Source organism: Hyperoodon ampullatus, assembly GCF_949752795.1.
Source record: "Hyperoodon ampullatus genome assembly, chromosome: 11".
Taxonomy (NCBI): Eukaryota; Metazoa; Chordata; class Mammalia; order Artiodactyla; family Ziphiidae; genus Hyperoodon; species Hyperoodon ampullatus.
The window spans coordinates 50,333,204-50,349,859 of record NC_136924.1 but is presented as its reverse complement, the minus strand read 5'-3'; the positions used below and the strand labels follow the sequence as shown (position 1 = coordinate 50,349,859).

The 16,656-nt window shown below is 38.1% G+C and overlaps 1 protein-coding gene across 2 annotated transcripts in view; it reads right to left on the bottom strand.

Moving 5' to 3' along the window:
• The window catches only part of IRAK4 (interleukin 1 receptor associated kinase 4), a gene marked incomplete at its 5' end in the record, with an annotated part of 28,996 nt that overhangs the window by 8,843 nt on the left and 3,497 nt on the right, over window positions 1–16,656 (bottom strand). Inside the window, 2 exons of one of the 2 annotated variants that reach the window (XM_079715996.1) lie at window positions 14,890–14,954; window positions 16,112–16,272. In XM_079715996.1, coding sequence (XP_079572122.1) covers window positions 14,890–14,954; window positions 16,112–16,272 — 226 coding nt within the window. Of the gene's footprint in view, window positions 1–14,889; window positions 14,955–16,111; window positions 16,273–16,656 lie in introns of those variants that run through there. The other variant, XM_079715997.1, reaches the window with a different exon arrangement.

Genomic DNA, 16,656 nt, shown 5'->3' with positions numbered 1-16,656 from the left:
CCAAATTGGCACATTTTAAAAATGAGTAGATAACATTTGCTGAATTTATACTAACAAGGCACTGCGGTGATTTACCTGCTTTGTTTTATTTAATCCTTACAATAACTTAATGAAGTATTTCATTATTAAAATAATTATCCCATTTTACAGATGAGAAAACTAATGAATGGACAGTTAAGAAACTTGGTTAAGTTAAGAATGAATAGACTTCGCCTTGTGAGAGCACTGGAATCACAAGTAACTGCTGAACAATCAATGAAAGGAAGACACTGGAACTCACCAAAAAAGATACCCCATGTCCAAAGACAAAGGAGAAGCTGCAATGAGATGGTAGGAGGGGCACAATCACAATAATATCAAATCCCATAACTGCTGGGTGGGTGACTCACAAACTGGAGAACACTTATACCACAGATCCACCCACTGGAGGGAAGGTTCTGAGCCCCATGTCAGGTTTCCCAACCTGGGGGTCTGACGACAGGAGAAGGAATTCCTAGAGAATCAGACTTTGAAGGCTAGTGGGATTTGACTCAGGACTTCAACAGGACTGGAGGAAACAGAGACTCCACACTTGGAGGGCGCACAAAAAGTAATGTGTGCATCAGAACCCAGGGGGAAGGAGCAGTGACCTCATAGGAGACTGAACAAAACCTACCTGCTAGTGTTGGAGGGTCTCCTGCAGAGGCAGGGGGTGACTGTGACTCACCATGAGGACAAGGACACTGGCAGCAGGAGTTCTGGGAAGTACTCCTTGGTGTGAGCCCTCCCACAGTCTGCCTTTAGCCCCACCAAAGAGCTGGGTAGGCTCCAGTGCTGGGTTACTGCAGGCCAAACAACCAACAGAGAGGGAATCCAGCCCCACACATCAGCAGACAAGCGGATTAAAGTTTTACTGAGCTCCACCCAGAACCAGTCCCTCCAATCAGGAAGCTTGTACAAGCCTCTTAGATAGCTTCATCCACCAGGGGGCAGACAGCAGAAGCAAGAAGAGCTACAATTCTGCAGCCTGCGGAAGGAAAACCACATTCACAGAAAGACAGACAAAATCAAAAGGCAGAGGACTTTGTACCAGATGAAGGAACAACATAAAACCCCAGAAAAACAACTAAATGAAGTGGAGATAGGCAACCTTCCAGAAAAAAAATTCAGAATAATGATAGTGAAGATGATCCAGGACCCTGGAAAAAGAATGGAGGCAAAGATCGAGAAGATGCAAGAAATGTTAACAAACACCTAGAAGAATTAAAGAACAAACAAACAGAGATGAACAATAAAATAACTGAAATGAAAACTACACTAGAAGGAATCAATAGCAGAATAACTGAGGCAGAAGAACGGATAAGTGACCTGGAAGACAGAATGGTGGAATTCACTGCCACAGAACAGAATAAAGAAAAAAGAATGAAAAGAAATGAAGACAGCCTAAGACACTTTTGGGACAATATTAAATGCAACAATATTCGCATTATAGGGGTCCCAGAAGGAGAAGAGAGAGAGAAAGGACTGGAGAAAATATTTGAAGAGATTATAGTCGAAAACTTCCCTAACATGGGAAAGGAAATAGGCACCCAAGTCCAGGAAGCACAGACAGTCCCAGGCAGGATAAACCCAAGGAGAAACATGCTGAGACACATAGTAATCAAACTGACAAAAAGTAAAGACAAAGAAAAATTATTGAAAGCAACAAGGGAAAAATGACACATAACATACAAGGGAACTACCATAAGGTTAACAGCTGACTTCTCAGCAGAAACTGCAAGCCAGAAGGGAGTAGCACGATATATTTAAAGTGATGAAAGGGAAGAATCTACAACCAAGATTACTCCATCTGGCAAGGATCTCATTCAGATTCGAAGGAGAAATCAAAAGCTTTACAGACAAGCAAAAGCTAACAGAACTCAGCACCACCAAACCAGCTCTACAAAAAATGCTAAAGGAACTTCTCTAAGTGGGAAACACAAGAGAAGAAAATGACCTACAAAAACAAACCATAACAATTATGAAAATGGTAATAGGAACGTACATATCGATAATTACCTTAAACGTGAATGGATTAAATGCTCCAACCAAAAGACACAGGCTCAAAGAATGTATACCAAAACAAGACCCATACATATGCTGTCTACAAAAGACCCTCTTCAGACCTAGGGACACATACAGACTGAAAGTGAGGGGATGGAGGAAGATATTCCATGCAAATGGAAATCAAAAGAAAGCTGGTGTAGCAATACTCATATCAGATAAAATAGATTTTAAAATAAAGAATGTTACAAGAAACAAGGAAGGACACTACATAATGATCAAGGGATCAATCCAAGAAGAAGATATAACAATTATAAGTATATATACATCCAACCTAGGAGCACCTCAATACATAAGGCAACTGCTAACAGCTATAAAAGAGGAAATCGACAGTAACACAGTAATAATGGGGGACTTTAACATCTCACATACACCAATGGACAGATCAACCAGACAGAAAATTAATAAGGAAACACAAGCTTTAAATGACACAATAGACCACATAACATCTCACATACACGAATGGACAGATCCAGACAGAAAATTAATAAGGAAACACAAGCTTTAAATGACACAATAGAACAGATAGATTTACTTGACATTTATAGGACATTCCATCCAAAAAGAACAGAATACACTTTCTTCTCAAGTGTGCATGGAATATTCTCCAAAATAGATCACATCTTGGGTCACAAATCAAGCCTCAGTAAATGTAAGAAAATTGAAATCATATCAAGCATCTTTTCCGACCACAATGCTATTAGATTAGAAATCAATTACAGGGAAAAAAATGTAAAAAACACAAACACATGGGGGCTAAACAATACATTACTAAATAACCAAGAGATCACTGAAGAAATCAACGTGGAAATCAAAAAATACCTAGAGACAAATTACAATGAAAACACGATGATCCAAAACCTATGGGATGCAGCAAAAGCAGTTCTAAGAAAGAAGTTTATAGCAATACAAGCCTACCTCAAGAAGCAAGAAAAATCTCAAATAAACAGTCTAACCTTACACCTAAAGGAACTAGAGAAAGAAGAAAAAGTAAGACCCAAAGTTAGTAAAAGGAAAGAAATCATAAAGATAAGAGCAGAAATAAATGAAATAGAAACAAAGAAAACAACAGCAAAGATCAATGAAACTAAAAACCGATTCTTTGAGAAGATAAACAAAATTGATAAACCTTTAGCCAGACTCATCAAGAAAAAGAGGAAGAGGACTCAAATTAATAAAATTAGAAATGAAAAAGGAGAAGTTGCAAAGAACACCGCAGAAATACAAAGTATCATAAGAGTACTACAAGCAACTCTAGGCCAATAAAATGGACAACCTGGAAGAAATGGACAAATTCTTAGAAACATATAACCTTCCAAGACTGAACCAGGAGGAAACAGAAAATATGAACAGACCAATCACAAGTAATGAAATTGAAACTGTAATTAAAAGTCTTCCAACAGGCCGGAGGAAGATGGCGGAAGAGTAAGACGCGGAGATCACCTTCCTCCCCACAGATACATCAGAAATTCATCTACACGTGGAACAACTCCAACAGAACACCTACTGAACGCTGACAGAAGACCTCAGACCCCCCAAAAGGCAAGAAACTCCCCACATACCTGGGTAGGTCAAAAGAAAAAAAGAATAAACAGAGACAATAGGATATGGACGGGACCTGCACCAGTGGGAGGGAGCCGTGAAGGAGGGAAGGTTTCTACACACTACAAGCCCCTTCGAGGGCGGAGACTGCAGGTGGCGGAGGGGGAAAGCTTCGGAGTAGCGGAGGAGAGCACAGCAACAGGGGTGCGGAGGGCAAAGCGGAGAGATTTTGGCACAGAGGATCGGTGCCCTCAGGCACACACCAGCCCGAGAGGCTTGTCTGCTCGGCCACCGGGGCGGGCGGGGCTGGGAGCTGAGGCTCGGGTATCGGCTTTCAGTCGGAGCGCAGGGAGAGGACTGGGGCTGGCGGCAGGAACAGAGCCTGAAGGGGTTAGTTCTAGCCCGGAGGGAGTCTGGGGAAAGGGTCTGGAGCTACCGGAGAGGCAAGAGACTTTTTTCCCTTTTGTTGCCTGGTGCGCGAGGAGAGGGCATTCCCCTCCCTCCCCTCTGCCTGAGTGAGCCAGAGCCCCCGAATCAGCGGCTCCTTTAAACCCGTCCTGTCTGAGCGAAGAACAGACGCCCTCCGGCGACCTACGCGCAGAGGCGGGGCCAGGTCCAAGGCTGAGACCCGGGAGCTGTGAGAGCAGAGACAGGGAAATCTCTCTGTGCAGCCTCCGAGGCAGCGGATTAAAGCTCCACGGTCCATTTGATGTGCCCTGCGTCTGTGGAGTGCATGAATGGACAGCGAATCATCCCAAATTGAGGAAGTGGACCTTGAGGACAAGATTTAAGACTTTCCCCCCCTTTTTTTTTCCTCTTTTTACAACGAATTATCTCAAATTAAGGAGGTGGACTTAGCAAGATTTCAGACTTTTCGCCCTTTTCCTCTTTTTACAACGAATTATCCCAAATCGAGGAGGTGGACTTGGAGAGCAAGATTTTTGATTTTTCCCCCTGCTCTCTTTTTGTGAATGTGTATGTGTAATCTTCTGTGTAAGATTCTCTCTGTATAGCTTTGCTTCCACCATATGTCCCAGGGTTCTTTCGGTCCGTGTTTTTTTTCAATAATTACTTTTTAATTTTAATAACGCTACTATATTTCATACTTTATTCTATTTTACCTGCTCTTTCTTTTTTTCCTCCCTTCCCTTCCTCCCTCCCTCCCTCCGCTCCTCCTTTCCTTCTTTCTTTTTCTTTCCTCCATCCCTCCCTCCCTCCTACCCTTCTTCTTTCCACTTTCTTTTTCTTTCCTTCCTCCCTCCCTCCCTCCTGTCTTTCTTTCTTTCTTTCCTTCCTCCCTCCCTCCCTCTCTTCTTCCATTCACTCTTCCTTTTGCTTTCATTCCTCCCTCCCTCCCTCCTTTCTTTCCTTTCTTTCCATCCTTCCTCCCTCCCTCCTTTCTTTCTTTCTTCCTTCCTTCCTTCCTTACTTCCCTTCTTCCTTTCTTTCAATCTCTCTTTCTTTCTTCTACTAATTATTTCTTTCTACTTTTTCTCACTGTTATTCTGAGCCGGGTGGATGAAAGGCTCTTGGTGCTGCAGCCAGGAGTTAGTGCTGTGCCTCTGAAGTGGGAGAGCCAACTTCAGGACACGGGTCCACAAGAGACTTCCCAGCTCCACATAATATCAAGCAGCGAAAATCTCCCAGGGATCTCCATCTCAACACCAGCACCCAGCTTCAGCCAACGACCAGCAAGCTACAGTGCTGGTCACCCTATGCCAAGCAACTAGCAAGGCAGGAACACAACCCCACCCATTAGCAGAGAGGATACCTAAAAACATAATAAGGCCACAGGCACCCCAAAACACACCACCAGACGTGGACCTGTCCACCAGAAAGACAAGATCGAGCTTCAACCACCAGAACACAGGCATTAGTCCCCCCCACAAGGAAGCCTACACAACCTACTGAAACAACCTTAGCCACGGGGGACAGACACCAAAAACAACGGGAACTACGAATCTGCAGCCTGCAAAAAGGAGACCCCAAACACAGTAACATAAGCAAAATGAGAAAGCAGAAAAACACACAGCAGGTGAAGGAGCAAGATAAAAACCTACCAGACCTAACAAATGAAGAGGTAATAGGCAGTCTACCTGAAAAAGAATTCAGAATAATGATAGTAAAGCTGATCCAAGATTCTATTTCCCAGATCCAAAATCTTGGAAATAGAATAGACAATATGCAAGAAACAGTTAACAAGGACCTAGAAGAACTAAAGATGAATCAAGCATCGATTAAAAACACAATAAATGAAATGAAAAATACTCTAGATGGGATCAATAGCAGAATAACTGAGGCAGAAGAACGGATAAGTGAGGTGGAAGATAAAATAGTGGAAATAACTGATGCAGAGAAAAATAAAGAAAAAAGAATGAAAAGAACAGAGGACAGTCTCAGAGACCTCTGGGACAACATTAAACGCACCAACATTCGAATTATAGGGGTTCCAGAAGAAGAAGAGAAAAAGAAAGGGACTGAGAAAATATTTGAAGAGATTATAGTTGAAAACTTCCCTAATATGGGAAAGGAAATAGTTAATCAAGTGCAGGAGGCACAGAGAGTCCCATACAGAATAAATCCAAGAAGAAATACGCCAAGACACATATTAATCAAACTGTCAAAAATTAAACACAAAGAAATCATATTAAAAGCAGCAAGGGAAAAACAACAAATAACACACAAGGGAATCCCCATCAGGTTAACAGCTGATCTCTCAGCAGAAACTCTACAAGCCAGAAGGGAGTGGCAGGACATAATTAAAGTGATGAAGGAGAGAAACCTGCAACCAAGATTACTCTACCCAGCAAGGATCTGATTCAGATTTGATGGAGAAATTAAAACCTTTACAGACAAGCAAAAGCTGAGAGAGTTCAGCACCACCAAACCAGCTTTACAACAAATGCTAAAGGATCTTCTCTAGGCAAGAAACACAACAGAAGGACTATACCTACAATAACGAACCCAAAGCCATTAAGGAAATGGGAATAGGAACATACATATCAATAATTACCTTAAATGTAAATGGACTAAATGCTCCCACCAAAAGACACAGAGTGGCTGAATGGATACAAAAACAAGACCCATATATATGCTGTCTACAAGAGACCCACTTCAGACCTAGAGACACATACAGATTGAAAGTAAGGGGATGGAAAAAGATATTCCATGCAAATGGAAATCAAAAGAAAGCTGGAGTAGCAATTCTTATATCAGACAAAATAGACTTTAAAATAAAGACTATTAGAAGAGACAAAGAAGGACACTACATAACGATAAAGGGATCGATCCAAGAAGAAGATATAACAATTGTAAATATTTATGCACCCAACATAGGAGCACCTCAATACATAAGGCAAATACTAACAGCCATAAAAGGGGAAATCGACAGTAACACAATCATAGTAGGGGACTTTAACACCCCACTTTCACCAATGGACAGATCATCCAAAATGAAAATAAATAAGGAAACACAAGCTTTAAATGATACATTAAACAAGATGGACTTAATTGATATTTATAGGACATTCCACCCAAAAACAACAGAATACACATTTTTCTCAAGTGCTCATGGAACATTCTCCAGGATAGATCATATCTTGGATCACAAATCAAGCCTTGGTAAATTTAAGAAAATTGAAATTGTATCAAGTATCTTTTCCGACCACAATGCTATGAGACTAGACATCAATTACAGGAAAAGATCTGTAAAAAATACAAACACATGGAGGCTAAACAATACACTACTCAATAATGAAGTGATCACTGAAGAAATCAAAGAGGAAATTAAGAAATACTTAGAAACAAATGACAATGGAGACACGACGACCCAAAACCTATGGGACGCAGCAAAAGCAGTTCTAAGGGGGAAGTTTATAGCAATACAATCCCACCTTAAGAAACAGGAAACATTTCGAGTAAACAACCTGACCCTGCACCTAAAGCAATTAGAGAAAGAAGAACAAAAAACCCCCAAAGTTAGCAGAAGGAAAGAAATCATAAAGATCAGATCAGAAATAAATGAAAAAGAAATGAAGGAAACGATAGCAAAGATCAACCAAACTAAAAGCTGGTTCTTTGAGAAGATAAACAAAATTGACAAACCATTAGCCAGACTCATCAAGAAAAGAAGGGAGAAGACTCAAATCAGTAGAATTAGAAATGAAAAAGGAGAAGTAACAACTGACACTGCAGAAATACAAAAGATCATGAGAGATTACTAAAAGCAACTCTATGCCAATAAAATGGACAACCTGGAAGAAATGGACAAATTCTTAGAAATGCACAACCTGCCAAGACTGACTCAGGAAGAAATAGAAAATATGAATAGACCAATCACAAGCACTGAAATTGAAACTGTGATTAAAAATCTTCCATCAAACAAAAGCCCAGGACCAGATGGCTTCACAGGCGAATTCTATCAAACATTTAGAGAAGAGCTAACACCCATCCTTCTCAAACTCTTCCAAACAATATCAGAGGAAGGAACACTCCCAAACTCATTCTACGAGGCCACCATCACCTTGATACCAAAACCAGGCAAGGATGTCACAAAGAAAGAAAACTACAGGCCAATATCACTGATGAACATAGATGCAAAAATCCTCAACAAAATACTAGCAAACAGAATCCAACAGCACATTAAAAGGATCATACACCATGATCAAGTGGGGTTTATTCCAGGAATGCAAGGATTCTTCAATATACGCAAATCAATCAATGTGATACACCATATTAACAAGTTGAAGGAGAAAAACCATATGATCATCTCAATAGATGCAGAGAAAGCTTTCGACAAAATTCAACACCCATTTATGATAAAAACCCTGCAGAAAGTAGGCATAGAGGGAACTTTCCTCAACATAATAAAGGCCATATATGACAAACCCACAGCCAACATTGTCCTCAATGGTGAAAAACTGAAACCATTTCCACTAAGATCAGGAACAAGACAAGGCTGCCCACTCTCACCACTCTTATTCAACCTAGTTTTGGAAGTTTTAGCCACAGCAATCAGAGAAGAAAAGGAAATAAAAGGAATCCAAATTGGAAAAGAAGAAGTAAAGCTGTCACTGTTTGCAGATGACATGATACTATACATAGAGAATCCTAAAGATGCTACCGAAAAACTACTAGAGCTAATCAATGAATTTGGTAAAGTAGCAGGATACAAAATTAATGCACAGAAATCTCTGGCATTCCTGTACACTAATGATGAAAAATCTGAAAATGAAATCAAGAAAACACTCCCATTTACCATTGCAACAAAAAGAATAAAATATCTAGGAATAAACCTACCTAAGGAGACAAAAGACCTGTATGCAGAAAATTATAAGACACTGATGAAAGAAATTAAAGATGATATAAATAGATGGAGAGATATACCATGCTCCTGGATTGGAAGAATCAATATTGTGAAAATGACTCTACTACCCAAAGCAATCTACAGATTCAATGCAATCCCTATCAAACTACCACTGGCATTTTTCACAGAAGTAGAACAAAAAATTTCAAAATTTGTTTGGAAAAACAAAAGACCCCGAATAGCCAAAGCAATCTTGAGAACGAAAAACGGAGCTGGAGGAATCAGGCTGCCTGACTTCAGACTATACTAGAAAGCTACAGTAATTAAGACAGTGTGGTACTGGCATAAAAGCAGAAAGATAGATCAGTGGATCAGGATAGAAAGCCCAGAGATAAACCCACGCACATATGGCCAACTTATCTTTGATAAAGGAGGCAGGAATGTACAGTGGAGAAAGGACAGCCTCTTCAATAAGTGGTGCTGGGAAAACTGGACAGGGACATGTAAAAGTATGAGATTAGATCATTCCCTAACACCATACACAAAAATAAGCTCAAAATGGATTAAAGACCTAAATGTAAGGCCAGAAACTATCAAACTCTTAGAGGAAAACATAGGTAGAACACTCTATGACATAAATCACAGCAAGATCCTTTTGGACCCACCTCCTAGAGAAATGGAAATAAAAACAAAGATAAACAAATGGGACCTAATGAAACTTCAAAGCTTTTGCACAGCAAAGGAAACCATAAACAAGACCAAAAGACAACCCTCAGAATGGGAGAAAATATTTGCAAATGAAGCAACTGACAAAGGATTAATCTCCAAAATTTATAAACAGCTCATGCAGCTCAATAGCAAAAAAACAAACAACCCAATCCAAAAATGGGCAGAAGACTTAAATAGGCATTTCTCCAAAGAAGATATACAGACTGCCAACAAACACATGAAAGAATGCTCAACATCATTAATCATTAGAGAAATGCAAATCAAAACTACAATGAGATATCATCTCACACCAGTCAGAATGGCCATCATCAAGAAATCTAGAAACAATAAATGCTGGAGAGGGTGTGGAGAAAAGGGAACACTCTTGCACTTCTGGTGGGAATGTGAATTGGTACAGCCACTATGGAGAACAGTATGGAGGTTCCTTAAAAAACTAAAAATAGAACTACCATATGACCCAGCAATCCCACTACTAGGCATATACCCTGAGAAAACCATAATTCAAAAAGAGACATGTACCAAAATGTTCATTGCAGCTCTATTCACAATAGCCCGGAGCTGGAAACAACCTAAGTGTCCATCATCGGATGAATGGATAAAGAAGATGTGGCACATATATACAATGGAATATTACTCAGCCATAAAAAGAAACGAAACTGAGCTATTTGTAATGAGGTGGATAGACCTAGAGTCTGTCATACAGAGTGAAGTAAGTCAGAAAGAGAAAGACAAATACCGTATGCTAACACATATATATGGAATTTAAAAAAAAAAAAATGTCATGAAGAACCTAGGGGTAAAACGGGAATAAAGACACAGACCTACTTGAGAATGGACTTGAGGATATGGGGAAGGGGAAGGGTAAGCTGTGACAAAGGGAAAGAGAGGCATGGACATATATACACTACCAAACGTAAGGTAGATAGATAGTGGGAAGCAGCCGCAGAGCACAGGGAGATCAGCTCGGTGCTTTGTGACCGCCTGGAGGGGTGGGATGGGGAGGGTGGGAGGGAGGGAGATGCATGAGGGAGGGGATGTGGGAACAGATGTATATGTATGACTGATTCACTTTGTTATAAAGCAGAAACTAAAAAAAAAAAAAAAAAAAAAAAAGTCTTCCAACAAACAAAAGTCCAGGACCAGATGGCTTCACAGGTGACTGCTATCAAACATTTAAAGAAGAGCTGACACCCATCCTTCTCAAACTCTTCCAAAAAACTGTAGAGGAAGGAACACTCCCAAACTCATTCTATGAGGCCACCATCACCCTGATATCAAAACCAGACAAAGATACTACAAAAAAAGAAAATTACAGACCAATATCACTGATGAATATAGATGCAAAAATCCTCAACAAAATATTAGCAAACAGAATCCAACAACACATTAAAAGGATCATACATCATGATCAAGTGGGATTTATCCCAGGGATGAAAGCATTCTTCAATATATGCAAATCAATGAATGTGATACACCATATTAACAAGTTGAAGAAGAAAAACCATATGATCTCTCAATAGATGCAGAAAAAGCTTCTGAAAAAATTCAACACCCATTTATGATAAAAACTCTCCAGAAAGTGGGCATAGAGGGAAACTACCTCAACATAATAAAGGCCATATATGACAAACCCACAGCAAGCATCATTCTCAATGGTGGAAAACTGAAAGCATTTTCTCTAAGATCAGGAACAAGACAAGGACATCTACTCTCGCCACTATTATTCAACATAGTTTTGGAAGTCCTAGCCATGGCAATCAGAGAAGAAAAAGAAGTAAATGGAATACAAATTGGAATAGAAGAAGTAAAATTGTCACTGTTTGTAGATGACATGATACTATACATAGAGAATCCTAAAGATGCCACCAGAAAACTACTAGAGCTAATCAATGAATTTGGTAAAGTTGCAGGATACACAGTTAATGCACAGTAATCTCTTGTTTTCCTATCCACTAACAACAAAAGATCAGAAAGAGAAATTAAGGAAACACTCCCAGTACCATTGCAAAAAAAAAGAATAAAATACCTAGGAATAAACCTACCTAGGTAGACAAAAGACCTGTATGCAGAAAACTATAAGACACTGATGAAAGAAATCAAAGATGACACAAACAGATGGAGAGATATACCATGTTCTTGGATTGGAAGAATCAATATTGTGAAGATGAGTATACTACCCAAAGCAATCTACAGATTCAATACAATCCCTATCAAATTACCAGTGGCATTTTTTACATAACTAGAACAAAAAATTTTAAAATTTGTATGGAGACACAAAGGACCCTGAATAGCCAAAGCAGTCTTGAAGGAAAAAAAGGGAATTAGACCCCCTGACTTCAGACAATACTACAAAGCTACAGTAATCGATACAATATGGTACTGGAGCAAACACAGAAATATAGATCAATGGAACAGGATAGAAAGCCCAGAGATAAACCCACACACCTATGGTCACATACTCTATGACAAAGGAGGCAACAATATACAATGGAGAAAAGACAGTCTCTTCAATAAGTGGTGCTGGGAAAACTGGACAGCTACATGTAAAAGAATGAAATTAGAACACTCCCTAACACCATACACAAAAATAAACTCAAAATGGATTCAAGACCTAAATGTGAGACCGGACATTTTAAAACTCTTGGAGGAAAACATAGGAAGAGCACTCTGACATAAATCACAGCAAGATCTTTTTTGACCCACCCCCTAGAGTAATGGAAATTAAAACAACAATAAACAAATGGGACCTAATGAAACTTAAAAGCTTTTGCAAAGCAAAGGAAACTACAAACAAGACAAAAAGACAACCCTCAGAATGGGAGAAAATATTTACAAACGAATCAACCGACAAAGGATTAATTTCCAAAATATATAAACAGCTCATGCAGCTCAATATTAAAAAAAACAAACAACCTAATCCAAAAATTGGCAGAAGACCTAAAGATACATTTCTCCAAAGAAGACATACAGATGGCCAAGAAGCACATGAAAAGCTGCTCAACATCACTAATTATTAGAGAAATGCAAATCAAAACTACAGTGAGGTATCACCTCACACCAATTAGAATGGGCATCATTAGAAAATGTAAAAACAACAAATGCTGGAGAGGGTGTGGAGAAAAGGGAACCCTCCTGCACTGTTGGTGGGAACGTAAATTGATACAGCCACTATGGAGAACAGTATGGAGGTTCCTTAAAAAACTAAAAATAGAATTACCATATGACACAGCAATCCCACTACTGGGCATATACCCAGAGAAAACCATAATTCGAAAAGAAACATGCACCCCAATGTTCACTGCAGCACTATTTACAATAGCCAGGTCATGGAAGTAACCTAAATGCCCATTGACAGATGAATGGATAAAGAAGATGTGGTACATATATACAATGGAATATTACTCAGCCATAAAAAGGAACAAAATTGGGTCATTTGTAGAGATGTGGATGGATCTAGAGGCTGTCATACAGAGTGAAGTAAGTCAGAAATTGAAGAACAAATATCGTATATTAACACATATATGTGGAACCTAGAAAAATGGTACAGATGAACCGGTTTGCAGGACAGAAATAGAGATACAGATGTAGAGAACAAACGTATGGACACCAAGGAGGGGAAAGTGGAGGGGGGTGGGTAGTGGTGGTGGGATGAATTGGGAGATTCGGATTGACATATATATACTAATATGCATAAAATAGATAACCAATAAGAACCTGCTGTATAAAAAATAAATTAAATTAAATAAAAAAAAAAGAATGAATAGACAGGTAAGAAACTTGGCCAAGGTTATTCTGCTAGCAAGGTCCAGAGATTGGTACTTATCAAAAAATAGCAGTAATATTTAATGGTGGTGAGGTAGCAGTGAAGTCTGAAATTGTAATAAATTGGTGGTAGAAGTATAAATTATCATAACTTATCTACAAAGCCATTTGGAGAAATACTTAGAAAGTCTTTAAAAAGTTCATGCATTTGGAACCAGTAATTCTTCTTCTAGGACTGTCTCCAGATGAAATAAGCAGATTTGTATTTAAAGATTTATGTACAAAGAGATTTAAAGGAGCTTTAATATGTAATATTGAAAATTAGAAACAAACCTAGAAGGGTAATGGTTAAATAAACTATAATCCTTATATATGCTAGAATGTTATACAATAATTTTAAATGTTTTAAAATTCTTTTCAATGACATGGGAAAAACACTACACACTCATCATGAAGGAAGTACATCAAAATACTTGCAGTGGTTATCTCTGAGTGATATATTTAAGAGTTGACTTTTATTCTTTAAAAATATTTTCCTGATTATCTATTTTGAACAAGTTACTTTTAGGAGGGGTTAGGGGTACGAAGAACAAATCCTGAACAGAAGGCTTTTTAGTTTTTTCAGTGTGCATTATTTTTACTGTGAATGAATTAATTCCAGTCTATTCTTTCTTTCTTGAAGTTAAGCAACTAGAATTGGTGATTTACAGCAATGGGTCTAATGAGAATAAATTGGTAAATCCGATTAAGGTTTTAGATCAAAAGCTCAAGTTCTGGAGTCAGACAGATCCGGATTTGAAATCCACATATTTATTGTTTATGTGGCCTTGGGCAAAGTTTTTAATGTTTCTAAATCTCAGTGGAAAAAACCGTGTGGGTGTGGGGGGTGTTATAACAATTGTTGGTTAATACATTGCAGTTTCTGGTCTATTGTACATACTCAAGTATCAATCACTATAATTATTGAATAAATTTCCTAATTTATTTCTCCTTCTCTTCCTGATAATGTCCAACAATTTTCAAACATACTGAGTCAACGCCTTCTAAACAGTCTTACATATAACACTTCCCTGGCTTATGGTGTTAACTTATATCAAAGGGACTATTTGTCACATATATATATATATATTTACACATATATGTATTTACACATATATGTACATATATATTATATCTACAATTTATCTCTTGTGAACTTTGGGAGCAGAAAACACAATAATGGAAGTTAGTTGAAATTCCATGTAATTTTCCCATGATTTAGAATAACGACTGCTGTTTAATCTACACACATACAAAAGAGTATATGTAGTCACAGAATTGTAGAGTCAAAGTTCTTTCAAGTTCTCTAAACTATTTTAATTTACATATTTGAAAATATCACTAGTTCATGGCACACTCTAGGTAAGAAACAGGTCCCTTACTCCTTGTCCTACTTTTTTCCACAGTACCACACAGCCAGATTAACTTACTTTGCCATTACTTTTATTTCTTGATCAAACTGTTGTTTCAGTTCTTCAGTACTAATGTCAACCATCTGAAAAAATAAAATAATATACAGTATAATACAATACAATAACCCCAAGTCTCCTAAAGCTAAAAGGGGCACACGAGATCATCTAGCTGATTCTGCTTTCTTTAAAATAGTGAGGCATCATTCTCCCCATCTTATAGAACAACTGAGAACTAGAAATATTAGCAATTTGCTCAAGGTCTCATGGCTGGTGAGTGGAAGGAAGAAAACCTTATAAACCATGTAACTACATAAACCTCACTGAGTCATTGTGGGAACAAAATTAAATAATATGAGACTTCACTGCATAAACATTCTGGAAAAAAAATTCAATGTAATAGAAAACATAAGCAAATTTGAAGGCAAAAAGAAAAACAAGACCTGCAAAAGTATTTGCAACATATATGACAAAGGGTGACTATATTTATTGTATAAATTTGTATTGTATTGGTATTTTTAGAATATAATAATAGATTTAAAATATAACAAATCAATAAGTAAATGGTAAACACTCTAATAGAAATGGGAACAAAGGATGCAGATAAGAATTAGAAAAATTTTTTCTTATTGTATATTTTCTTTTTGTTTGTTTGTTTGTTTTTTGCAGTACGTGGGCCTCTCACTGTTGTGGCCTCTCTCGTTGTGGAGCACAGGCTCCGGATGTGCAGGCTCAGCGGCCATGGCTCACGGGCTCAGCTGCTCCACGGCATGTGGGATCTTCCTGGAGCGGGGCATGAACCCGTGTCCCCTGCATCGGCAGGTGGACTCTCAACCACTGCGCCACCAGGGAAGCCCATTGTATATTTTCTAAACTTTATTTTTAAATGAGAAAAGTAATACAAGGAAGCTATTTTTATAAAATTTTTTTAGAATCTTACCATTTTAATATTGATCATGCATGAAGCACTGTGTAGAGTTCAGCTTCTCTATTTTGTGACTCTCCCCAAATTATATGTATAATTGTACGTATGTGTATATAACTACATTTTTTAGAGCGACAGAGTCCATAGCTTTCAACAAATTTTTAAATGTTAAGAACTGCCAGCTTAGAATGATGTTTATTTAAAGAAAATACACACTGAAATCATATATTTCCTAAAGATTAATTTAAAATTTATTATATAACACACTAAGAAGCAACTCTTCCTCTAATTCTTTGTCTTCCTGAAAATATAACTTACTGCTGCAAGCTTCTTCACTGCTACAGTCCTGTTGTTCACATAGCCTTTATACACAACTCCAAATCCTCCCTCTCCCATCTTGTTACCACCGACAGAAATGGGTCGTTCATCAAAGTTATTTGTGACATCCTTCAATTCATAAAATGAAAAACTGTGAAAACCTATAATGTCAATAGAATAAGAAAAAAAGGGCTTCAGTAAAAAGGAAACTGGTTTTAATAACTTCAGTATTTTCTCAATTTGGATATTTCATACATATGCAAATATTTACAATTTTGTATTAGTGGAAGAGAGTAAAACCATTTTTAAAATACAAATTTTAAGGTTTACCTTGAGAATTCTGTTTGGTGGTCCTCCACTTAAAACTCAAGTCACTTATTTTCTTTACAAAATGACCCTTTTAAGTTATGTAAATATTTACTTTTTTTTTTTTCAGAGCTTCTGTGGTCGTTCATATGGCCTATTGCCTCTACTCACTTATAACAGTGACTAATACAATGAAGATGATGCTTAATAAATTAGGGGAAAAAAACAACCACAAAAGA